Source organism: Cavia porcellus, unplaced genomic scaffold (genome assembly GCF_034190915.1).
Source record: "Cavia porcellus strain 051 isolate PalLab524CR breed Dunkin Hartley unplaced genomic scaffold, mCavPor4.1 scaffold_24, whole genome shotgun sequence".
Taxonomy (NCBI): Eukaryota; Metazoa; Chordata; class Mammalia; order Rodentia; family Caviidae; genus Cavia; species Cavia porcellus.
In genome coordinates this window covers 46,868,766-46,894,475 of record NW_026947507.1, presented here as the reverse complement: position 1 = coordinate 46,894,475, position 25,710 = coordinate 46,868,766, and the positions used below count along the sequence as shown (strand labels likewise).

The following is a 25,710-nucleotide window of genomic DNA, read 5'->3' as shown; positions in this document are numbered from 1 at the left end:
AGGATAAACTCGATGCGTAGTGACTCTGGAACTGAAGCTTCGGGACACACGCATGGCTCAAACCTGCTGGGACTTGTTCTAGCAGATGCTGTGTTCCAGGCAGCCCAGTGCCCTGCTGGCCACATTTAACACTGGACAGGAAGGAAAGGGGCAGGACACTGCCTTCACCATTACCAGGTTTATCTCCATGCAGGCTTCCTGACACTGAGATCCAGAGCGGTCTCCATGAGAGGGGCCGCTGGGCCTCGCAGGTGTCGGGATCTGCTCCTCACCCTTCCCTGCTTCAGAAGCCTTAAAGCAGAAAGGGATTAAGGATGTAAAATATGCTCTGGGTTGGATGTGATCTATCCCCAGGGCTCCTGTGTCGGGAAGGCAGACCCCAGAGTGGCAGTGGTGAGAGGTTCAGGAACCTTAAAGAGGTGGAGCCAGTGGGAGTTCACCACAGAATCCTGAGCAGGGAAGGGATAAGACAGTTCTCACGGAACTCGGATCAGTCCTGGAGAGGGGGTTAAAAGAACTAATGGGTTTCCTTGCTCTTCAGCACCCTGTTGCCACGTGATCACTTTCTGTCAAACATGCTCCTGACATGGCGCCATCTGTGAGGAGGACACAGCCAGGAGGCCTCACCACATCAAGCACCATGCAGATGGGACTCTGGCACCCAACCCATGAGCCAAACCAAACTATTTTCTTAACAAAATTATCTTGCCTCAGGCATGCCCTTATAGAATCAGTAAATGGACTAATACAAAATGCAAAAAGCTTGCCTGAGATTATCAGTGCCATTGTTACCATCAAAGTCTAGTGTTTTATAAATAAACTGTCAGAAAATAAGGTAGGGAGGGAATCAGGAAGAAGACTTTGATCAGAGGGCACAGCTCTACCAGACATGCAGATTTGCTTTTACTAGAATAAAATCTGCTTTTACTACAAGAAAGCAGAAGAATCAAGAGGAAGGTTACTTTTAAAAAACGTAAAACACACAGAGAATTCATTAAAACACTGTCTTTAATTTACTGACTCTGATGTGAACCTGAGTAAAGAAGAAGAGAGAGACACAGAGACAGAGGTCCCTTAAGTTAAATGATGTCATGTTTGATATGAATAGAGAGGCAGGCAAGAGTGTGCCCCTCTCAAGACTCACCTGATCCAGAAAGGTTTTGCAGTTAATAAATTAAGGTCCTCCTCCACGTTCAGGATTAAAGGTGGTGTTTAGACCATTGACTTCAGTCTGAATAATCTGAAAACTTCCCCAGGCAGATCCCCAGGAGAAGACATGTCTAGATGTGAGAGTTGGGAGAAAGGCAGTGCAGGGTTGCTCTAAACCTGCGACTTTATGTCAAAGGACTGAGCCTCAGAAGCAATGCCTGGGCGATGCTGCCCAAAGCCTGCACACATAGCCCGAGGTGACAGAGCGGCCGGGACCCAGCCCACTGTTTCTCACTCAGCATGGTGTCAGGGCATCTGTGAGTTAGCTTAAGATTTCACTGTTGTATCTTTGTTCTTTTTACTTTATTAAAATAGTAAATAAATACAATGGGAAAATACCAATGAAAGAAAAGAAAATGTGCTAAATAATCAAATTTCTCGAAAATCCAAAGTCTAAAGCTTCACTTGGTTATAAAAGTATGATTAGGTATTTCAACCACACACCTTCTGAAAGGTGTGTGCACATGCATGTGTGTGTATGTGTGTGCCAAGGGTGTGTGTGTGCATAATACTGTGTTTAACCATTTGCAACACATTGGAACAAAAACACAGGCATTGGGACATCATTTAGGGAAATTATTTGAAATCATAATAATCTCTAGTTTTCTACAGCCAGGGTTTTATCCAGGCAATATATACATGGAAAGGTTGTTACACATTTGCAAAATATTGATCTTACTTCACAAGGTGCAGTAATGGCACACATCATGTACTTTTCGATCCTGTTTATAATTTACAATGTCATTCTACAAGAACCCTTCCCAAGAGCTCTTGGATTTCTCTGGACAATCATTTGTTCACTGCCTCAAGCTGAAATTTCTCTTTCAGTTGCTGAGCTGGGTTCAGGGCCCAGTTCCCTTGAATTCTTAATTGAGGTGAGCAAGAATGAAATGACGTTTCTTCTGCAGGTCAAACAGGAAAGATGCCATTCTGCGGACATGGACAAAATCTTGACTTGAAGAGACTGCTGTCCAGGAGGCCAGCACAAACACATTTTCTTCTGCTAAGTCTGGAAGCTTTCAAATGAAAGTGAATTCTGGTTCTGAGGGGACCCACTGGAGGCTCGCCGACTGCCTGTATGTGGTCTGAGCTGAGGCTTCTCAATCCCAGGGTGCCTTGCAGAGCTGCCTGGTGGGCTGACCTTACAGGAGTCAGGCAGCCACTGAAAGGGTATGACAACATACCCCATGCTGAGGACAGTGAAGACCAGATGGTAAAATCTGGGCACACGGGTAGCCCCTGGACTTCACTCATCCGTGCTCTCAGGCTCATCATATTACCAACAGTCAGCATCCTGAGGACAAGACGCAAGCACTGAGAAAGTGGCAAATCGGGACGTCCACACTCATGTGTCTATCCACGTGCACACACACTCATATGTTATACGCACGTCTTTTGCAAATGAAGACATGAATCCCAAGGCCCAGCTCTGTGTGACCTACTTATTTAAAGAGGAAAAAGAGTGAGCTGTAGAAAGACGATTTATTTCTTTTATAGACCTTCTCTGAGATTTAATATTTAGTTCCAAAGTTATAAATGGAGACAGATTACAACGTGTAGTGCCATATGTTGCTTAAATTATTAGGAACCTTACAAGAGGTCTCTCCTTTGCAAACACAGGGCCATTCAGACGGCAGTCTCCCGTCAACGGTGGTCTCCCATGTCTCTGAAGCAGTGTGTGTGCACGTGTGTGTGGAAGGGGGGAGTGTGTGTATCTGCAAGTGCTGAGCACTGAAGCCAGGCCTCCTGCACGTGAGGCAGGTGCGTTGCCCCCTAACTCCATGTAGCACCCCCTGGAGGCTCAAAGGAATTTCCTGAGTGTTCCTCCCCTTCCTCACGTGATCCTTCTGTGTAACTCACCCCGGCTCCTTTGTTTTCTGCTTCCTGTCATTCCAACAACTTTCCGTTCCCTCTGCTCAACCATGACAGCCAATGGAAAGCGGCATTTCAATGTCTGACTGCTAGTGAATCAGAATGGACTTAGGTATTACCAAATGAATGGTGCTCAGAAAATCCCAAACTTTTAGTCCCATTTGAATTCAAAATGATCAGAGAAAACATGAGGTAAGGTGTAAGGAGACACAAGGAGTCAGACTCTGAACTAAAAATGGATTCAGTTTTGCCAACTTTTCCTTTTGTACAGCCTGTGCAACCTCAGTTTGCAGGAAGGTGGAGCAGAAATGAATCACTAAATTACTGTACCTGGAGTCTGAAAGTGCTCCAGTCCCTGACTAGCCTCTCTCTCTCTCTCTCTCTCTCTCTCTCTCTCTCTCTCTCTCTGTCTCTTTCTCTGTCTCTGCTCTGTCTCTGTCTCTCCCTGTCTGTCTGTCTGTCTGTCTGTCTCTCTCTCTCTCAGCTTGTCTGAAGAATATATATATATATATATATATATATATATATATATCCAACTGAAAAAGTTTTGGCCCAGACAGGACACTGTAGCTGGTGAAGCCTTAGAGGCGGAACCCAGGAGCTCGTATCTCCCCAACCCCTAGGAATTTACCTATGGCGTCAAACAAAGACCAATGGGCTACCTGTGCATCCCTAATGCCCCCTTAGGTTCCACCCCAAACCTAGGTTACTTATATGCCCCCCACGCCAGGTGTCCGTGAGAGAAAGCCAAACTCCAGTTGTCAGGGGGTTTTTGTTTTCTCTCTCCACATTCTCAGAATAAAGGCCTCTTTTGTTTTATACTTCTCATCTTTTGGACGCACTATATAATCTTATCATTTGGTGCCATGACTCGATAGGCAGGCGACTGACTCTTGGGGCCCACCCAGTTCGAGTCCCCGGCCGATTCATGAGCCAGATTACATCCTGGATTAATTCATTGCTTTTTGACTCACAGGACCTGCTTAATTTGTCACTAACTGCTGGCACACAACACTGGCCTGATTTATCACAGGTGAGCAAACTCCGGAGAATTCTTTGGCGCAGGGCTCGGCCCCAGGAGGGTTTTCTCCCCCTTTCTGTGGGTTCTCGTGACACTCTCACATCCTTAAGACAGACCGAGGCAGAGTTTCTCTGGACAACCCTAGGTTCACACTGAGAAACTCTCAAGTCCTTCAGAGCTTTAAGCTCTCACGGGCAGAGCTGTTACTAAAACCCATGAGAAATCTACTTGTGGATCTCTCAGTAGGGACTGAAAAATACGAGATTTGGAACCCTAACCACTATTTGTCCCAAAGGATGGGTGACGACCCAACCTCTGGACCAGGGCCCATTTCTCACCTGAGATTTCACTATGGGAAACATTTTTTCTACTTTCCAAAAGACACCTTTGCAATGCTTGATTTCCAATCTGAGCACTCTTAAAATTAAAAGAACCATAAAAACTAAACAATCTTTTACTACCAGGAGGCTTGGCTGACCTACCCACTTACCAGCAGCCCATGGCCCAAAGAGGGGACATTTGACCCCTGTATTCTCAAAAATTTATATGATTTTTGTCAAACTGGTGACAAGTTAGCAGAAATCCCTTACATACAGGCTTTCCTCACTCTGAGAATGTGCCCGTCTCTCATTAAATCCTGTACACCCACTCAGGTATTTTTAACTAACTCTGCTGCACCGCAAACTCTCCTCTCCTGCCCTCATGATTTGCTAGAGGAAGTACCCCTCATCTTTTATCCGTGGCCTCCTCTCTATCCCCAAAGTCAATCCATGCAGTTATCTCCTGCTGTGTGATCATCTTTCCCTCCGTCTCCGAGGACCCCTAATTCTCCCAGCGGCTCTAATCCCTCTGTTAGTGCTTCTTCACAGTCTCAGACCTCTCACTCTCCTGAGAATTCTTTGTCCCCTCCAGCATTCTCACCTCCCACTCACCATACTAAGTCTTGGTTGCTATATCCTTCTGGCAGGCCAAGTGACTGCTGCAGCTCACATGGGGGACAGTCGCCATGTTGTGGCCCTCTGCCACATGAAAGGGTGCCACCATCTTGGGACCCATCTCATGGTCAATGCCGCCCCTTTGTGGCTCCTCTTGTGATCAGCAACAGCCACCCTGTTGTGGACCAGATGAAAATTTACTGTGCTGAGAACAGCAACTAAATCGCTGCAAGGCACACAGTGAGATGCCAACAGCCTGTGTTTCCTCATCCCATGTTAACCAGCAGCTGCTTTATAGTCAATTTACAGATAATTGCTCACACATGCCTACTGGATGGTTGGCTGCCCAATGGCCATCTACTCCACAATCTTCTCCTCAATCTCTGCTACCACTTGGGAAGCAAGCTGACTCTGTGAGACTTGTTAATATACATGTGCATTTCTTCCTTTCTGACTTATCTCAGATTACCCATAAATTAGGTAGGTTCTCTGTTGACCCACAGATTTATATCAGGGAATTTGAATTTATAACTAATGTTATGATTTACATTTTAAGGATGTTTATGTGATTCTAAATACCACCCTCAGCTCACAAGTGCAAACTCAGCTGTCGCAGGCAGCTCGAGAAGAAGCTGATCGCAGACATAAGGCAAACACCACTGATAATGATCCTGGGCCTACTGCTGTACCAGAACAGGATCCTAACTGGAACTATCAAAATCAAAATGGAGAAGGTTCGACTAAATTACATAAGATAATTAGACAATTGTGGGCCTTAATAAGATTGCCCACAAACTAACTATACTATACTATACTATACTATACTATACTATACTATACTAACTATAACAAACTTTTAGAACAGGTCCAGGAGGCTAATGAAAACCCAGTTGTGTTCCTAAATTGGCTTCAGGAAACCTTAATTAAGTTTACTAATGTAAACCCAGACTCTCATGAAGGGATAATTGTTATTAACTCTTATTTTATTTCCCAGTCTGCTCCTGATATTCGTGCAAAATTACAAAAGGTTGAACATGGGCTTCAAACTTCACAGGGAGATCTTCTTAAATTAGCTTTCCATGTCTTCAACAACAGAGATAAAATTTAAAAAGAGGAAAAACAAGCTCAAAGAATAAAGTTTGCTAAATATCAGTCTGATCTCTTAGCAGTGGCACTTGGGGCTCCCAAGACAAGAAATCTGAAACAAGGTGTGCCTGCCAGAGGCCAGCCCAGACCGTGCTTTAAATGCAGCAAACAAGGACACTAGGCAAAAGACTGCCCCAACCCTGGCATTCCTTTAGGGCCATGTCCCTACTGCAACATTAAGGGCCATTGGAAGAGCGATTATCCTAGCCACCAGCGAGCGGGTAAGCCATCCTCTAACTCCTTGCCCTCACAGGAGACTCCATCAATGCCAGATTCATTGATGACTGATCTGCTCGGACTTGCTTGCCGAAGATTGATGGGGCGCAGGGCTCACAGCCCCACTCCAGTAACCTTGTCAGAGTCCCAAGTCTCACTGGAGGTCTCAGGTAAGACACTATCTGTACTTGTAGACACAGGGGCAACTTGTAGTGTACTTGCTGAGTTTTCAGGACCTTGTAGTAAGTCCTCAATTTCTGTTGTGGGAGTTAACGGCCAGCCTACCCAGCCTTTGCAGACTGGGCCTGTCCTATGTAGGTTATAGACTCTTTTCTTTATGCATAGCTTCCCATAGTTAAGGGGACAATGGTTTTCTTAAACCTACCCATTCACCCCACAATACTTCCATTCTCCTGGTACTCAAGCCTGATTGGTCTATTTGCCTGGTACAAGACCTTAGGGTAATCGACAGTGCTGTTACCCCAACCCACCCAGTGGTGCCAAATCCCTATACCATGCTCTCTCATACTCCTCCCTCCACCACTCACTTTACAGTTATAGATCTTAACGATGCCTTCTTCACTATCCCCCTACACCCTGATTGTCAGAACCTCTTTGCATTTACATGGACTGACCCAGACACTCTCAGGTCTCAGCAACTTACTTGGACAGTGCTCCCCCAAGGGTTCAGAGATAGTCCCCACTTCTCTAGTCAAGCTCTCCCTACTAACCTCACAGAACTTGATCTCAAACCTAGTGTCCTTCTTCAATACATAGATGACCTTCTGTTATGTTCCCAGTCCCACATGTTTGCCATACACCATTCAGCCAGTCTTCTTAATTTCCTTGCTAGTCGTTGATACAGGGTCTCTCCTGCTAAAGCCAAGATAGCCTCCCCAAAAGTCAAATACTTAGGTCTTGCTCTCACCCCCACCACTTGTTCCATCACCACAGATCATAAGGCAATTTTTTGAGATCTCCAGGTGCCCACAACCAAACAACAGATTACATCTTTTCTAGGTTTAGCTAATTTCTTTTGTCTCTGGATTCCTAACTTTGCAGCCCTAGCTCAACCCCTCTACAAGGCCGCTAAGGGTCCCTTATCAGAACCCCTGGACCCTACTAGGCCCATATATGCCTCCTTTCAAAAGTTAAAAGAGGCTCTCCTAAAAGCCCCAGCTCTTACCCTTCCTGATCCTTTTACCTTATACACTACTTCTCAGGGCCACAATGCTATAGGTGTACTAGGACACCTTTTCCAGCAGTAGCTTACTTGTCAAAACAGTTAGATCCACACAGTAAAAGGATGGGATCCTTGTCTCCGAGCCCTTGCAGCTGCAGCCCTCCTGACACAGGAAGCTAAGAAGTTTACCTTAGGACAATCTGTTACAGTATAATCACCTCATCACCTACGTGAGCTTATCTCATATAAGGTGCTCCCTGCTCTGATGACCCCTTCTCACCTTCAACAGGTACACTGGCTCTCTCTCAAGACCCTTGTATCTCTATTGCAACTAGTGGTCCTCTTAATATAGCCACCTTACTTCCCACCTCAGGGGGCCATCCTCACCATGACTGTATAGAGTTCTTACAGATGACTCCACCCCTTTCTCTCACATCAGTAGCACACCTCTCTCTTTAGCCTTTGACACATGGTTCACAGATGGCAGTTCAACAAACACAGACAACCAAAAGAAGGCAGGATATGCAAGAGTTAACCAGTCAAAAGTTATACAGGCAAATCCACTGCCACCTGGCACCTCATTGCAGAGGGCAGAACTTATTGCCCTTACAAGGGCTCTTACACTAGCAAAGGACAAAATTATAAATATATACACTGACTCAAAGTATAGATTTAGCATTTTATACTCTCATGCCTCTATCTGGCAAGAACGGGGTTTTATTACCACTCAGGGAACCCCCATCATTAACGCTCCCCTTATCCTTAAACTTCTAGAGGCAGCCCAACTTCCAAAGCAGGCAGCAGTTTTTCATTGTAAAGGACACCAAAACTCTACAGATCCTATTGCTCAAGGCAATGCCTTCACAGATTCACAAGCCAAGTTAGCTGCACAAGGGCCCTGACCCTTTCATCCTCACGTTAGTCCCAAACAGTCTACCTCAGCCTAATTATTCACCAGAGCAGTTACAGCTACTTCATAAACCAGGTTACACACAAAACACTCAGGGATGGATTTTTCAGGGATCTAAACTTGTTCTCTACATCAACAGACCTTAGACATAATCACTGACTTACACAACTGTTTTCATATAGGATCACAGGTCCTATACAAACTCTTAGCCCAAATAGTCAGACACCCTACTCTAAAAGCTATCATTATTAAGATTACTCACACCTGTTATCTCTGTGTTAAGAACTCTCCTCAGGAACGTATGTCACCCCCTTCCTTTCCTACCCATCAGTTTCGAGGACACACCCCTGGTCTTAGGACTGGCAGATAGATTTTACCCACATGCTCCACCACAAAACTCTCAAATATCTTCTCACCTTTGGTTGTACCTTTTCAGGATGGATAGAAGCCTTTCCCACAACCAGGGAAACTGCTGATGTAGTTACCAAAGTCATATTACAAGAAATCATTCCCGGGTTTGGTCTACTGCAGAGTATTCAGTCAGATAATGGTCCCGCCTTTATTTCTCAGATCACTCAACAGGTATCCTCGAGCTTGCACATCACCTGGCACCTACACATCCCATACCATCCACAATCCTCAAGAAAAGTAGAAAAGGCAAATGGCCTCATAAAGACACACCTTACAAAACTCACTTTAGAACTACACCAACCTTGGCCTCAACTTTTGCCCTTAGCCTTAGCCAAGCTCGGGGCACTTCCCCGGGCTCCTACTTTCCTAAGTCCTTTTGAATTTATGTATGGCAGGCCATTCTTACTCCATAATCTTCCTACTCCCCAAAGTCTCCCTCCCCTTGCTGACTATGTCTCAGTCCTCTCCTTCCTCCAACACTTATTGCAACAACATGCTGATCTCTGCCTTCCACAACCCTCTGGAGAGGCCAAACCAGATCCTCCCATATCCCCAGGAGATCTAATTTATCTCAAATGTTCTAAATCCACAGGACTACAACCAAGGTGGAGTGGCCCCTATTTGGTCTACTTGACTACCCCTACAGCAGTCAAAGTTGCTGGACTCCCATCCTGGTTTCACATCACTCAGGCTTAGAGGTGCCCTCCCAGCCCTTTTGAGTGGTTATCTCATCTTCTGTCACCCACCCGTCTCCGTTTCACGAAGGCCTCGCAGCCACAGTTAACAGGCTAAGTCATGTTTTGTTATCCAATTTGGTTTCTAATTTCTTATTCCTTTTACATCATCCATATCAGAGACAAGTTTTACCCACCTACCCCTCTTAACATTTATGCTTTCAGATGGGGGAGTAATCACCTCTCACAACTTCACTCCTCCTAACCCCACATTTAATTTTTCAGAATTCTACCTCACCATACAATGATCATACCTCAATGTGGTCCTGATATAATGACATGTCTAAATCAAAGGCACCTTTCCTTCTACCTCACCTGGGTCCTTAAATATGACAGTGCCATGCCTCCTCATAACATCTTGTCTCTGTTTTTCCAGTCTAACATACGTGCATTCACCAGTGAAGTTGTCCTGACTAAAACACCTGGCACCAGCTTCTACCTGGGTATCAACCATCATCCTGTCGACTTCCCTAGACCCCAGTACAGTGCCTCTTTACAGCAGGAAGCAGTTAAAGAAAGAAATCTTTGCCCCTTTTCATAATAATAATCATAAGACGGAATATGAAAGAGTTTCGGCCCAGACAGGACACTGTAGCTGGTGAAGCTTTAGAGACGGAACCAAGGAGCTCCTATCTCCCTCACCCCTAGGAATTTACCTGTGACTCCATCTTCCCCACCCCTAAGAATTTACCTGTGGTGCCAAACAAAGACCAATGGGCTACCTGTGCATCCTAATGCCCCCTTCAGTTCCACCCCAAACGTAGGTTACTTATATGCCCCCCCACGCCACGTGTCTGCGAGAGAGAAAGTCAAATTCCAGTAGTCAGGGGGTTTTTATTTTCTCTCTCCGCATTCTCAGAATAAAGGCCTCTTTTGTTTTATATTTCTCATCTTTTGGATGCACTATATAATCTTATCACCAAGAGGATAATAGGCTGAGCAAAATAATAATTAGCAGTTTTCCAACAGCAGGATGCGGTGGTGCAGCCCATGGTCCTGTGCTTTTGTATGGACCACGGTTAGAAATGAAGGAAATGCCACTGTTGATCACTGCATGGTGGCAGAAACTAAGGAGAACCAAAGATTGAACTGCATGAGAAATTGGAAGCGCTTACTAAATTTACTTTCGCAGATTTGTTCTGGCTGTATAGTGCATGGAGTGAAGCTGTGGGCAGGTAACAGTCCATGTATCTGAAATTGGGAATTCTAACTTTCTGTGGTTGGCCTTGGGAGGAGATGGTAGTTAGACATGTTGACAGTATAAATGAGTTGCTACAAAGGATGCACAGCTGAACATCCAGTGAGATTTCCTGATGCCGACTGACTTACCCAATCTCCTCCTGTCCTGCTCCTCTCTTGTGCCCAGGAGTGGGCCCAGCACCTGGCACAGAGCAGATTGCAAATGCTGAGCTAATCCAACAGGGTCCACCTTCTCTCTAAGGTCACCTCTCAAGCAGCTTGTGACGCTCAGTAGCAGGGTGTGTAGCACTTTGTGCCCAGCAATATACAGTGGTGTCTCAGCTCATGAGCTTAATTGTTCCTGCCTCTGGGGAAGATGGCCACAGTCATGTTGGTCACCTGGTGAGGAGTTCCAGGTTAGAAGCAAATTTTTTTTGAATGGCTCTGTTCGTGAACCACATTAGTTGCAGACAGAAGCATGTGTGAACTGAGGCATTACTATAAACTCTAATGTACCTGGCACTTTATAAGGATAGCATCTTATCTTAGCTTTAATATGTGGCAAAATAATGCAATGCCTGCTTTCTCTCCTGTATCCCATCAGGAGACACAGGCAGGCGACACGCTCACTCAGTTGTCAGGCAGAGTGTTCATTCCACACCAGACACTGACACACAGAAATAGCAGAAGAGTCCCCCAGGTGTCACCGGGGCAGGATGAAGCCTTCAGTCCCAGTGTCTTACTCTGAGGTTTGTGCTCCTCTCTGTTAGAATGACTGGCCTCGCTTTAGCAAATAAAACGTATTCATTTTAGATTTCTCTTTCCCCTATGTTTCTACCCCAAATAAAATTCTCCTGACCCGCATCACTGGTGTCTCTGATTTTCATAATTTACACAGTCACATGTGCTGTGATCACACATCACTGTGCTTACCCTGTTTTGGGTGCTTTTTTTTTTCCACTCAAAAATTGCTAACATTTTCTTAGCTGATACATTTGAGTTTTGTTTTCTGTATTTTGATTCAGCAGGATTCAAAATTGTGTCACTCTTCTGCCTAACACAACACCCACACACCTTTTATAGAAACCTTTATGGTCCTGTAGACCTGACAAGACTTTCAAGATGCTCAGCAGAAAATCCCAAATTTTATATTATAGAAACTCAAGGGCACAGGTACCACTGTAAATCCCAGCAAGGAAAGATGGCATTAATCAGTAAAATAAATACAGGTGTGCATGTGTATAATATTCTACTGGTCATTAACATGTGTATACTTATGTGTATCTATTTCTAATAGAAATATGTAATGTGCATATATATGTATATGTCTATGTATACATGTATATTTCTAATGTAAATTTTACAGAGAGCAAAATCTCAGGCCAGATGAACAATAGTGACCTCTAGCTGGAAAGGATGTGATTTACCTGATCTTCAAATTTAAAAGTGCTACTTCTTTTGGAGTAACTGTGCCTTTCTGGACAAAGAGTGTGCAAATGTTCTACCATTCTGGTGACAGCCTTGCACATCAGAGGTGGACAGTCCATGTCAACTATGCCCTAAGGAGCTCACTCAAATGTCTTTTGTGAGCTATAATTAATTCTCTAACCATGCCCAGTCACTGAGGAAGACAGCCCCTAACTCAGAGCAGTGCAGGTTGCAGGAAAGCCGTTTTCTCCTCCATGAGACTCAGGAAAGGCTCTGCACTAAAGGAAGTGTCCACTTGTGTCCCCAGGTCCACTGCTGCAAAGAGGACTGGTGGGCCACTTTCAGGCCTGGGTATGGAATACCCAGCACCCCTAATGATTGACTTGACAAGGAAATCAGTGGCCGCTGGGGAGGTTTGGAGGGGAAAGTGTAGCTGCAGGCTCCGGAGCCTCAGACCCTGACAGCCCAAGCCCCGGGCAGCATGCTCAGCCTTACAGTTTGTTTCTAAGATCCTACATGGAAGAATCTGATTTAATGAAATTCTCTATCAGTTTGACAAGCTAGGAGTACAGAGCCAATGAATTATGTAAAAACAGTGCACAAAACAATCATCCAGAACTAAATTCAGCAATAAAAATTTCAATGGTTAGATACTATCTAAAAATAAAACTAAAGGTTCAACATTAAGAAATCAGTCGAAAAATATACCCATATGCAGAATATTTAGTATTTTTAAAAGTTCCTTTAATTTGAACAAGAAAATGGGAGCCCAAACTTCTGTTTTATGGTGAAATGCTTTATTAGAATAATCTTTGGGGGTAAGTGGTTGTGTACTAGGTTTTTCGGCCCTAATTAAAGAGCCATTGGAAAAATTCAGACGTTTCATTTATGAGGCTCATGTCAAGAACATCCTGATCTGATTGGGATAGAAAGGCAGGGGTGGTTTATAAAATTTACACCTTCCATCTCCCCTTGCCATGAAGGCATAAGGTGTTTCCACTTCAGTCCTCAAAATCATTCTGCTTGTCACAATTTGCTGCATCTCTGTCTATGCACCATGTAAATGTACATATTGGTACATGTGCATGCATGTGTAAATATGTATAGTACACACACATGTGGCAGTGTCCACATGTTAGGGTTAATGAGTATTACAAACATTATACTTATTCTAAGCAAAGCAAAACATAATCATCTCAGGGAGCAGGACACTGTTAAGAACAGACAAAACTGGCTTCGGAAAAATCGCTCCAGGCAACTCTTTGCTTAATCACTAACTAAATAAGGAGGTTAGTTTCTTAAACCCACTTTGGTAAAGCTGAAATGCAAGGTCCAGCACATTCTCCAGGACGGGACCATAAGACTGCACTGACGTTCTTGAGTAGAAACCTAAGCCCTGGCACCTGCAGTGAAGACTCCTGACACTGGCAGTGAGGAGCACACTCCTGTCTTCAGGGAAGAGACACAGTGTCCACTTCGCCTGTGACACAACAAAGGCCCCAGCAGAAGTGCGGAGGCCCTGCGTGGAGGAAATGGGCGACCAGGGGAGTCACTGCAGGACAGAACCTGAGCCACTCAGTGCCAAGTGGGAGGTCACAGGAAGCTGGCTTTCTCAGATTGTTAAAGTGGGGAGAGGTGAAATGTAGGAGAGAAGCAAGAAAAGTGTTTGGCAGCCAATCTGTCATGGGGATGTAAGTAAACTGCGGTTTATAAAGTGATGCGTTCCTGTGGTCCATTCCCTAAATGTCTGTGAATATGTCTTTATTTTAAGTCCACATAAATTAAGTTAGGTCAGGGCCTTTGTTTCCTCACCCTCTGCCTTGGCTGACTGGGGAGCAATCATTTTTCAATGCTACACTGACCGGAGCAGACGCTTCTGTCTGGTCTCTCTCTCCCCTGCCCACGAGCAGCCTGCCCTTCCTCACTCCTGCAAAAGAACAGAGATCCCTCTCCTGCCTTCTGAAACAGGGCCAGAGCTCCACACCACACGTACTGCCCTTAACCACGCACCTGCGACCCTGACTAGAGATTTGTTAACACCCGGGACACAGTTGACTCTATAGCCGCTGAAATTCCTTGGACTCTGGATTCTTGCATGAAAAGCTATGACTTTCATATCTTGTAGAGTTCCTGCCCAGCAACTACTGCAATTACACAGGATTACTCTTTTTGAGCATTCCTGCTCACTTTTGCTTTAATCCTTCCCGAATTTCAGCCACGGGGCCTTTGGCACATGCTCGGGGCTGGAGTTCTGTCAAACCTCAGCATGGGCTGCAGAAGTGCATTGTTTGGCTTAGAGAGGAAGCGTGCTGGGTCTTAGAACGTGATGAAGGAAATTACACCCGCTTTACACGCTGTCTGAGCTGGGATTTGCAGACCACAGGTGACTTGGCTCCACTGCCCAGATCCTGCATTAGTGGCTGATCCTGGCCACACATCTTCCCAACGTCAACCTCAAGGCCACCCTAGCCCATAGCCTGTGAACACCCAGTCTTCAAGCTGAAGCAAGCTTTCACATTCTAAAAGCACTGTGAAAGGTTTAAAAACAAAGACAATGCTGCAGAGGATGTATGGTCCATGAAGAATAATACCCTGTCCAGCCCCACTTTGATCCCTGATTTCAGTCTCCATAAGACAAAAGAGAAATCTGCTACTAACTATTATTTAAATATTAGGCTTTAACCTGAGGTCTGACAGAACTCCAGGGCTTCCTGAAAATCCTCTCTGCAGCTAGGTTTGGCTGATGGGAAGTCCTTTTCTGTCAGGCTTCTGTAAGCCACTGGTGTTGTCACAAGGGTCTGTACCAACATTTCCATTTAACTCTGTGGACAAAACATGTGGTGGTGACCCTCTCTCCCCCATGTGAGGAGAAAGACACCAGGCCTCTGAGAAGTCAGGCCACCTGTGTGGAGGCCCCACGTTGGTGGGGAACATCCATCTAAACCCGCAGTCTGACAGGTGTCCCCAAAGCCCACCATTCAATTCACACCCCATATGAGGCATGAGGTTGGTTTGATTGTGGAAAAGCAGAATGAAATTCACGTTTAATATGCAGAATAGAGTTTGGAAAGTTTGTGCTATATTGGCTACATGGATTTATGCCCTGATAATTTAGAATGTGGCTGATATGATACCTATAATGTATCTTGCACACACGTGCATGCGCACGCACACACCCACACACGGAAGGCTTACAATTTCATGGAAGCCGTGAACACACATATAAACAAATGAAATTAAGAGACAGATTACTCATGATATTTTGTTATTAAAAGTTTGTAAGACTTAGAAAATACTTCAATTAAGTCACGTATCCCAGGACTTCAGACACATTTTCCTAGCTTTTGATAATGATGTCTTGTTTTCAAAATTAAAAAGCACTTTAACGCTTTTTTCCATGCTGGGATCCAGGCAGGGAAGATTCATATTTGGGGCAGCACCATTTATAATAATTAAGTCTTGGAAACAGCCCATATGCCCGTCAACAGACAAACACATAAAGAACATCTGGTATTTATATACAGTGGAGTACTACTCTGCCATAAAGAAAAACAAACGAGACATTTTGGGATAAACACATCCAACTCAATATTGTAATCCTAAGTGCAATAACCCAAAACCCTAAATTTAAATATCGCGTTGCTTTCTTGTGTGAGAAACTCAAAGTAGAAATAATGAGCTGACAGAGACTCCGTATTGAGTAAGAAGATCTTGTTCAGATGGGAAGTGGGACAAGATGTGGGGGAAAGAGACTTACAGGAGGAAAGAGGAATGAAAAAAGGAAATAGAGTCTTGTAAAAGGGGAAGGAAGAAGGCTTGGAGGGAGGGAAGGGAAAAAGGAGAAAAAAAAACTGAGGTCACGTCCATGTATGGAGCCCCATGGTACATATATCCATTACATGCTGCAATAATACTAAGAAAAAATCAAAGGCAAATTAACTCTAAAAGAAGGGTAACATTATGCTTCTGAAAGATGCCCTCGCTGGACGCAGACTTGACTAGGGTCATCTGTACGGTCTGGTGAAAAGAACCCAGATTGTGGAATTTGAGGGATGTGTGTTCAAATCTCACCTCAGCTTCCTCACTTACTTCCTCTGCTGCTGTCACTTTTGGGTTGTGTCTAAAACCTTAAAGAGCTAGTCATGACTAACCAATGGCCTCTGCTCACACATCTCTCACCCCCTCTCACACCCTTTGAACAATGTATATTAGTGGAGAGCACCTCGCTATCTGTCCTAAAGGTCTGACTTGGAGATCAGAGGCTCAATCATGTAATTGCAGACACAGATCATTTTCCTGGGCTCTACTGCCTGAGGAAATACTAGCACAGCATAACTGCCAGCAAACAAACCACCGACAGATGCAGGGGCTCTGACTTCCAGGAGGCGCCAAGAGCCCGCCATCCAATAAACAGCTCTCCCTTCCGCAGGGGTGCGGGAATGGAGCTGAGGCTGGTCCACCAGAGCTGCATTTTTGAGATAATTCAGGGGCGTGGCTCTCGTTCAGGCTTCTCTCTGAGATGAATGAGATCAATGCATTGATATCAAGACAGCTGCCGGAAGCTTCTGGCTCTCAGGCAGGAAATGAAGCCTGCAGGGCAGAGGATGGGCTGGCTCTGAAGAGGAGGAAGAAACCCAAGACAGCACTGCCAGAAGTGGCTGGAAAGGTCACCAAAGCAAGGGGAGCAGCTGGAACGGATCCACACAATAATTACAAGCTCAGAGCCTTCAGGGGCCAGGTCCCAGCCCTGCCTGTCTCAGACCCTGGGGCGTCGGGCAGCGCCCCACAAATCCTCTTCCAGCCCAGTGAACAATGAACCCCGCCGAGGAAGATCTGCACGTGTATTCTATGCTGTATTCTAGACCACTCAGTGCTGAGAGTTCGTCATCCAAATGCCCCTCTTCCATGGCAGAAAAGAGGCCTGGGGATAAGGGGGTGCTCTGACTCTGAGAGGCTGCCAGCACAGATGTCCTCTGACCTGGAGTCGTTAATTTTGTAAAATTCAAAGCATTTGGCTCTGGTGAGAGAGTCCCGCCCAGCCTCGGCTGGCTGCACTGCAACCCAGGAGCCACAGGCCTCAGGATGGGAGGGAAAATCCTGGATTCTGGGCCGCTTTCCAAACATCCTGCAGACGATGCTTTAAAATCTAAGGTCCTAATGCAATCAGATACCGTGTAAACCATACTCATCCTTCTGTAAAAATGAAAGAAGCGCTGTTCAATCATGACAAACATGTTTGCAAGTCATATTAAACATGTCCACAAAGGCTTTAAAGGGAATTTAGTTATTTATTCATTTATTCTTCACTGCTCCAGTCCCTCATTCGCAAATGAAGATGAAGCAACTACGATGATCTGAGTTTAGTGAAAGTCTTTAAATATTTCCACATTTGCATCAGCTAAACCCTAATTATCTCCAAACGTCTGCACCGCTGACCAGAGGATCTGCAGCAGCTCTCGACTACAGGAGACCAGCAACTCAGTTATGTCTGGTGGTGAAGCTGGCTGGTTTGAAACTTAGTACTGCAGACCCAAGATTTTTGTTTATTATTTTGCTTTGTTTTGTTTTTGTTTTTTGAGACAAGGTCTTGCTATGCAATTCAAGCAGGGCTTGAACTCACCATGTAGCCCAGGCTGGTCTTGAACTCACGTTGATCCTCCTGCCTCAGCCTGCTGAGTGCTGGGATTACAGTGGTGTGCCACCCTCCAGCCCAGAAACTAATTTTTAAAGTATTACCATTTTATTCCTTGGAATTGGTCCTTATCAAACTAACAAAGCCAAATATCTGGTGAAAGACACAGATGTACTCAGCATCCTAAGATAATTTAAGTCACCACATCCTTTGTTGCAGTCAGGGTTTGCAACATGAACAATTACATACAGGAAACAGAATTTATCATATTATTTTATGGTGATCACCCAGAGTTAAATATAACACTAAAGATCTAGAAAATCCAGCTGAGGGCCTAGATCCCACAGCAGTGTCCTGCGTGAGTTCAGCTGAAGACCTAGAGCCCATGACAATGCCTTCCAAAAGTCCAGCTGGAGGCTTACAGCCTAGGACAATGACTCTTGACAGTCTGTTTTAGGGATCCGTGCTGGGAAGGCCCAAAGGTCAGTGGTAGAAGCTAGAAAGTTTATGCCAGTGGGGTGAAGAAGCTTGGTTCTACACTGGAGTTAAGAAACAACACTAAAAATAAGGACCAGGGCTCCCTGAAAAGCACTACAGCCATCATCAGTGACAAGGAGGTCCAGAGCTCCTCTGATGATGAGAGCAGCCCAGTACCTGTTAGGAAGCTGGCACAATAAGCTTTAATCCTGAAGATTAAATGGCACATATACTTCCCCTCTGGAGCCAGGAAGGGATGCGCGACGTAAGGACCAGAGTTTCCCTAAAGTGACCATAGCCATCCTCAGTGACAAGGGCCTGAGCTCCTCCCATAATGGCCAAATTCATATCAGGGAAGTCAGCATGACAAGCTCCTCCAGGAGAACCAATAGCTCCAAACAGCCGGACTTAGGAGAACCCACAATTCCCTGATCTTCCTCTGCCAGCTGTGCTGGCAACTTTCCTCAGGTGGCCATCTACACTCAGCACCATGCTGATTTAATTCAGCTGACCACCAGTTAGTAATCCGTAACACTCTTTCTGCAAAAGTTTAAGCTCAGCCTCTTCTGAGTGTCTGGCTGGGAGGGTTTACTGGCCCGCAGCTCCCAGGAGCACTGCTGCCAGGGCCTCTCTGGCCTCATACAGTCCTGTGCCAACATTGGATCAGACCCTCCCACCTCCCACCTTAAGCACCCCAGATCTCCCTTTCTCTTTCCTTGCACGGCGCCACAGGGGCTCAGACACTGCCACTTAAGAGTTTCAGTATCTGTTTTCTTGCCCAACATGTCTTCCCACTACCTGCAGTGGATTTATAATGTTCAAGGTAAAGTCTCTTAAGCACCCAAGACCTAGATGGGATCCACAGGGGTCACCACCCAGCCTCTACAGATCGACCTTCCTACATGCAGAGAGGAGAGTACTTCTGATCTTGAATAGACTCATATCAGGCTGGGGATGTGGCTCAAGGCAAAGAACATGCCTACCATATGAGGCCCCGGTTTAATAAACACTTCAACCAGGAAAAAAAAAAGTCCTGACCAGGCGCAAGTCTGGCACAGGACAGAAGTGAAGGCCTCCTGAACTCCAGGTCTGGTCTTCCTGGACCTGGTGCTGTCGCCCCTGCCCCTTCATCTTCCCTCAGAATGAAGCCTGCCAGTTCCAGTGCCGACCTCCATCACGGGAGCAGCAAGCCTGCCCCACACCTCTGCTCAGGGTCCACATTTCTGCTCCTGCCCGCTGTCATGTCGCAGCCTCTGGAAGGACTCCAGGCTCCTCCCACCAGGTTCTCTGCACCTGTGGAGCTGGAAGTGTGGTGTTTCTCATCTCACACCTGCCGTGCCCGCCTGCAAGGTGAGCGTAACCAAACTGAAACCAGGTCCCTTTTCCCTAATACACACACTAGGGTTCAACCTGCAGCCACAGCCCTCATCCACAAATACAAGCATGTGCTTATCCATCTGAAAACAAACATGGTCAGAAGTCACAGGGATACCCCGCTCCGCGAACCAGCTCCCGCTCTGACTTCTGGATGCTGTGCTGGAATCCTCAAGGTTCCAGGGGGAAAATGCTGCCCAACAATTCTCCTCCCCAGGCTCACATCAGTACCAATGCCGCCTGCAGAAGGTCTGATCCCGAAAGGCTCGTGGCTGATGCATAGTGCTGGACCACTCACCTTAGAGCCCTGCAAATGTCTCCTCAGTGACTTTTGAGCTGGAGACACCACCAGCCTTGACTGCACAGTTGCAGCCCTGAGTCCCAGCTACTCAGGCCCCCAGGAGGATGCCAATACGCCTGTATGCATGAGCTCACTTTGGACAAGGGCGTCAGGGTGTTTTTTATTTTTTAAAGATTGCACATATTTTCAACTATTATAAAATTGAAATAAAAATTACCTAACTGTGGCACATGTTTTCATGATAAATTAAATAGTAAATCAACATACTAACAGCCAGCTAGAACTAAGATTTCCCTTAATATTTGAGTTTTTAACAGGAGAAAAAAAGCAATAAATCAAGGTGCCTTCATTTAATGTTTTCTGATTTAGCCTAATCTTTTTTTAAGTTTTAATACTTAATTGTTTTAAATGGGTGTAGGGTGCACATATGATGGGGCTATGACAGCTCAATCCATGTACATGATGTGAGATGCTTGAGGCCAGAGGCCGCCCACACCCACACCACACCCTCTGCTCCCCTTGGAGCACTGGCGGTCCTTCCTGCTGAGCTGCATCCGTGAGCCATGATCAGCTATAGCGTCCTGCTCCTCGGAGAACATGCAAGTCCTCCTGTGGGGACCCGCTCTGTCCTTCTCTCCCCACACTCTCTCCCCTGCAACTTGTACCTCCTGAAGCATCTCCACTGAGCAGGCTTGCATGAGACAGTTGCTTATAGAGAGTTCAACTCTCACACCAAGAAGGGAAGCTGATCTGGACAGCCTTACGAGTGTGTGGTCTCCAGGTCGCTGCAACTGCTGAGGCTTCTCCTGGAGACTGGACCTTGAGCCCTGGGAGGAAGTAGCCTCCTTTGCTGTGAGGCACACATCTGCCAGCACACATGACCTGACAGAGAGCCCCCGACACAAGCTGCTTCAGGACAGGAGAGTCCAGGGCAGGACCCAGCCCCAACCTTCGTCCCAAGAGGGGAGCTGAGCATGGGAGGTGTTGGGGGTGCTGTACCTAGAGAGCCCAGCAGCTCAACTCCCCCTTCACTGCACACTGCAAAATGACACACTTATGCCTGGATTTCCTGGTCAGTCAGTGAAATTCTCTAAGCACAGACCTTTGGGACATAAATTGGGAATATGCACTGTACAATTTTTTGCTATTTAGAATTTGCATAATTTTTTCTCAGCAATATTTATCTGTATAAATAACAGTTTTCACTACTTAAGCTTAATTTTATGTTTAGATGCCAAACTGATTAATTTTATTACATAATTAAAATGATCAAAATTCCTACTTCATACCGTTTTCTTGCTTTGTTTTAAACATTACACCCTCATAAAGGATAAGGTTTTTTTTTTTACTGTCTTAGTCAATATGTCATTTTACACAAATTATAACTAAGAGAAGACAAAACAAAAACAAACACAATAGAAATCTCTTCTGCAGTAAGAGAATTTCTGCGTCAGAAACACAGTATTCCCTGTATTGCTGTCTGCTGGATTTCACTGGAATTTCTTTAGGCAAGAAACCATCTGACTTTGCAGGAGTGGGCAGGGAGAGGGGCCGGGTTCCTGACCCAGGCTTCCCTGGTTTAATCCTAAATCCCACGACATGACCATCTCTGTTTAAAAGCTCACTCCAAGTAGAACCAGGTTCTTTTTAGGGTCCCCCCATGACTGAAAGGTTAACATTCATGAAGGAAAAAGAACCTCATACTGGCTCCCTGCTTTAGCAAGGCTCTCAGGGAAAGATGGACCAGAGGTCAGGTGCCCGGTGTGCGCCAGGCCCGTTTGGAGAACAGAGTGGTGAGCTCCTCCTCGCCTTCTCCTCTCCAAGCTTGTGAACACCAGCTCCAGAGCAGCGTTAGGAAGACAGACCCACACACCCTCCCAGCATCCTCCCTGCCTCCCACAGATGCGTGGTCGGTGCTGCTCAGGGCTCTGCCTGACTCAGCCTCCAGGACCCCAGGCTCAGGGGATTCTGCATCCAGGTCCTGCTCTAACCCTCTGAGTACAGGCTGCATGTCACAGAGTCAGAGAACATTTAGAGCCAATGTAAAGTGTACCATCTTGAAAAGAGGAGAAAAGAGAAGCGTTCCTTTTAGAAACATCCCCCCATTCCCAGTAGGACAGCTGTGTGGGTCTATCATTATGTTTACTTTAATCAAGGAGAAAATGTTGGGGTGAAATGTACACAAGCCAAGTATTTGATGACATCCTTGTGACCACAAACACAAGCAGCTGGACAAAGAGCACCAGGCAAAAGGAAAGATAGAGTGCCAGGAAGCCCCTCTCAGGACCAGAGTAACTTCCCAAAGAGCACACATCCTGCTGCGAATTTAACCTGGGAGAGGGGACGCAGGCACTTCTTGACTCCAATCGTCCACCAAAATGAAAATTCTTTATATGGAACTTAGTTTCTGTGCATACGACAGAGAAATAGGCCTAGAGTGTTGAAATGATTGCTAGCAATCTCTAGATTTAAGAGCAAAGAGAAAATCAAACATAAGCCTTCCCGCTCAAAGAAGAATGCTGGAACCAACAGTGGCAACCTGCAGCGCGCTGTGGTCACTGAAACCTCTACAAGGTTTGCCATCCCTGTTTAAGGGATAATAAGGAGAGAGCCGTCCAGCAGCAAATGATTCTATTACAACGACCGAGAGGGCGTGTTCCAGAGCTTACTGGACGGCGCAGGTTTTGCTTCCCAAGGACCTGCAAGTGAGGACAAGAATGGGCCAGGCGATTCCCTCCCCAGATTCAGGCTCCGGCATGGAATCACAGCTTCTGTCCTGTCAGTGGGGAGCCGCCTGGTGCTGTGCTGAGCTAAGCTCAGCTTCCCCTCACCTGCCCTCCACAGACACCTGGTCAGGGTGAGAATGGGGGTGGGGCAGGCTGGACTTGTGCGGGGTCTTACCCTGGCAGATGGGTGTGAGGGAATCCCACTGGTACATGCCCATGGGGCTCCGGACGCAGGTGGCATTGCTGGGACCCACCATGCGGTACCCAGGCTTGCAGAAGTACCGCACTGTACTCCCAACTGCCCCCACCGTCCTGTTCACGACTCCGCCGTTCTTCAGCGTGGAGCTCAGGCTGCAGTACGGGGCTGCGGGCACAGAAACACACACAGGAAGTCACAGAGAAAGCAGGGCCATCCTCCTTGGGGAGAGCAACACAAGTGAAATCAATCCCAGCACTCTGGGAAGCTGAGGCAGGAAGATGGCAAGTAGAATCCTAGTCTGTTCCACCTGATGACTTGGTACTGGAGACCTTGCCTTGTGTATAAAAATTATAATGTAAATGTCTGGAGATGTGGCCCTGGGTTTGATCTCAGTACTCCCCGCCACACACACACACACACACACACACACACACACACACACACAGGAAGTTAGCATTGATACATAAATGCATCCTACAAACCACAGCCCAGAATCCACTCTTGTTCTCTGAAATGCAGGCACTGCAGCTGATTCACACAGAAGGTGGGGTACTGACCACAGTGCTGAGTCAGACCTGCCCCCCACCCCTCCCCACCTAGCTTCCTGCCAGGCTGTGGCTTAAGCAAGATCCTAGACTGGGAATGGCCGGGGCTGCTCAGGGCATCAGAATAAATTGAAAATACTGTCTACATTACAGAGTATTATTAAGAGGAAGAAAACGGCAAGCGTGGCTTTGGCACACAGGACAGGCCGGCGACTTCCTCCGCTCTGCTAAGTGGCCTTAAGAAAGGCACTCGGTGTGGACAGTTCAGCTTCTTTTCTAGGAGGTGGCACTTGAGTGACATCTTTGAGGGAAAGGCACTGCTTCAGACCAGTGAAGCCCTCACCACAGCACTATTTCGGCTTTGGGGAGACAGGTTTCTGGTAAAAGAATCGTCCTCTCTGCACGGTGTGGTATTTTGGTAGCTGAATGGTTTTGCTTCTTAGTTCCATGGGTGGAGAAAGACCCTTACCTCAGGCTTCCAGGACTGGTGCACTACAGCATAACCCCTGCGAACACCCTCAGATCAACATCACCGGGACAGATGTCAGGACTGGAAACTCCTGCTCCTCCGGAAGCAGAGACACCTGGCCTTGGAGCACCCCAGTTGCTCTGAAGCCCCCTGCCCTCACACTGCCTCTGCCTTAAAGCAAGCCTGGGATGCTTTCTGAGAGCTTCCTGCCTCACCCCTGCCTGCTGACTAGGCCCTGCTGTGCTCCCGTGAGCATTGTCCTGGTAGATGCTGTCTGGGAGGCTGAGGAGCTCCATCCATACTGTCTCCAAGGGGCTGACCATTTTTCTGGGAAACCCATTGCCAACACAGGACTATTGTTTCCTCGCTCTGCTACTGGCCCAGGTTCTATTTCCAGTCCCTTCAGACTGCACTGGTGCGGGCTTTGAATGAGACAAAGTATTTGGTCTAGGAAGTGTTGCCAATGGGCATCTGACCACCACCTGTCTGGGCTCACTGTAGTGGGAAAAGAAGAGTCCAGACCTGGGGTGAGGCGATATTCGACACATGCGTGAGGGGCAGGTGGAGCCAAGGTCAGTGGGAATCCCCAGGGTGGACGGCACTGCTCCTTTGGTCTGTGGTGCAATGTGAATGGTGCTGTACCTCTGGGTTCTGCCACAGGTCTTCTATGCCCTGTGTCAATTTCCCATCTGCTCTCAGTGTGCATCTTCTCTCCTTGTACTCCTAAAACAGCCGTGCAGGGCCCAAGGAGAGCACATGAGGCCTGGAGGAAGCAGTGTAGGGCGCAGGCCTGTATTCTCTGTTCCTGTGTAGTGTGAGGGAGATCAAGCAGCTGTGGAAACTCGGGGTGCAGCCTGCAGACACAGGCATGGGCCTGGAGTGTCCAAATACCCAGGGTTTCAGGGTGGACTTTCCCCGTGCTGATGCTTCCAGAGGTTCCCGTAGCTCTGGAGGAACATTAAGGACCCTTGTCACATGGCAGGGTTCACAGAGCTGGCAGCAACCACAATGACACTAGTAGCTGTTAGTTGTTTTCTCCCTTGATTTCTGGTTGTGATGATCCATGATTACACAGTGCTTGTGCCCATTGAGCAAGGGCTTGTGGGTTGAAGGCAAGCCCAGGCTGGGGTGCAGCATGTAGCTGTGAAGGGTGGGGGGCAGAGTGGGCTCGGGGGTCGGGGAGCTCTCCAGCCCTGAGCTTGATACTTTGGGGCACTTCATTTAGTTTCTGCTGGAAAATTATTGGATGACTTCAGAACAGACATCAGAGGATCACTGAACTTCACGTGAAAACCTGCATGTGCAAGTAATCTTACATCTCAGTCTCCAAGGGCAAATGAACAGCTTTGTAGCCAAACACTCTGGCTATAGTTGAGTGAGGATCTTAAGCAATGCCCAGCAATATCCTTTGAAAAGCAGAGGGTCCACGTGCACCCCCACCAACAGGCTGCGGAGTAATTTGCCACAGATAACAAGACAAGTCACGTTCGCCCTAATTCCCCCACACTGACCTTTTCACACACTGGGAATGAATTCTGTGGGAAAAGTCTGGTTTACTCATCTGGTTTTCAGAACAAGGATCTTGATGGGTGCACAGATGCTGCTGCTCTGACCACTAGTGGCCTGGATGCAGTGAGCCTCAGGGCTTTGTCCCTGTGGCAGGGGAGGGGGGCTGCCTTTCTCGGCCGCATCCCACATCTGGAGTCTAACTCAGCTCCCTGCTCCACAGGTTCCTCTATAACT

At 46.7% G+C, this 25,710-nt stretch overlaps 1 protein-coding gene across 2 annotated transcripts in view; it reads right to left on the bottom strand.

Moving 5' to 3' along the window:
- Positions 1-25,710, bottom strand: part of Csmd1 (CUB and Sushi multiple domains 1) — a 1,477,900-nt gene that overhangs the window by 63,311 nt on the left and 1,388,879 nt on the right. For both annotated transcript variants that reach the window (XM_063234987.1, XM_063234988.1), the window contains exon 49: positions 22,930-23,118. In XM_063234987.1, coding sequence (XP_063091057.1) covers positions 22,930-23,118 — 189 coding nt within the window. The remainder of the gene's footprint in view (positions 1-22,929; positions 23,119-25,710) is intronic.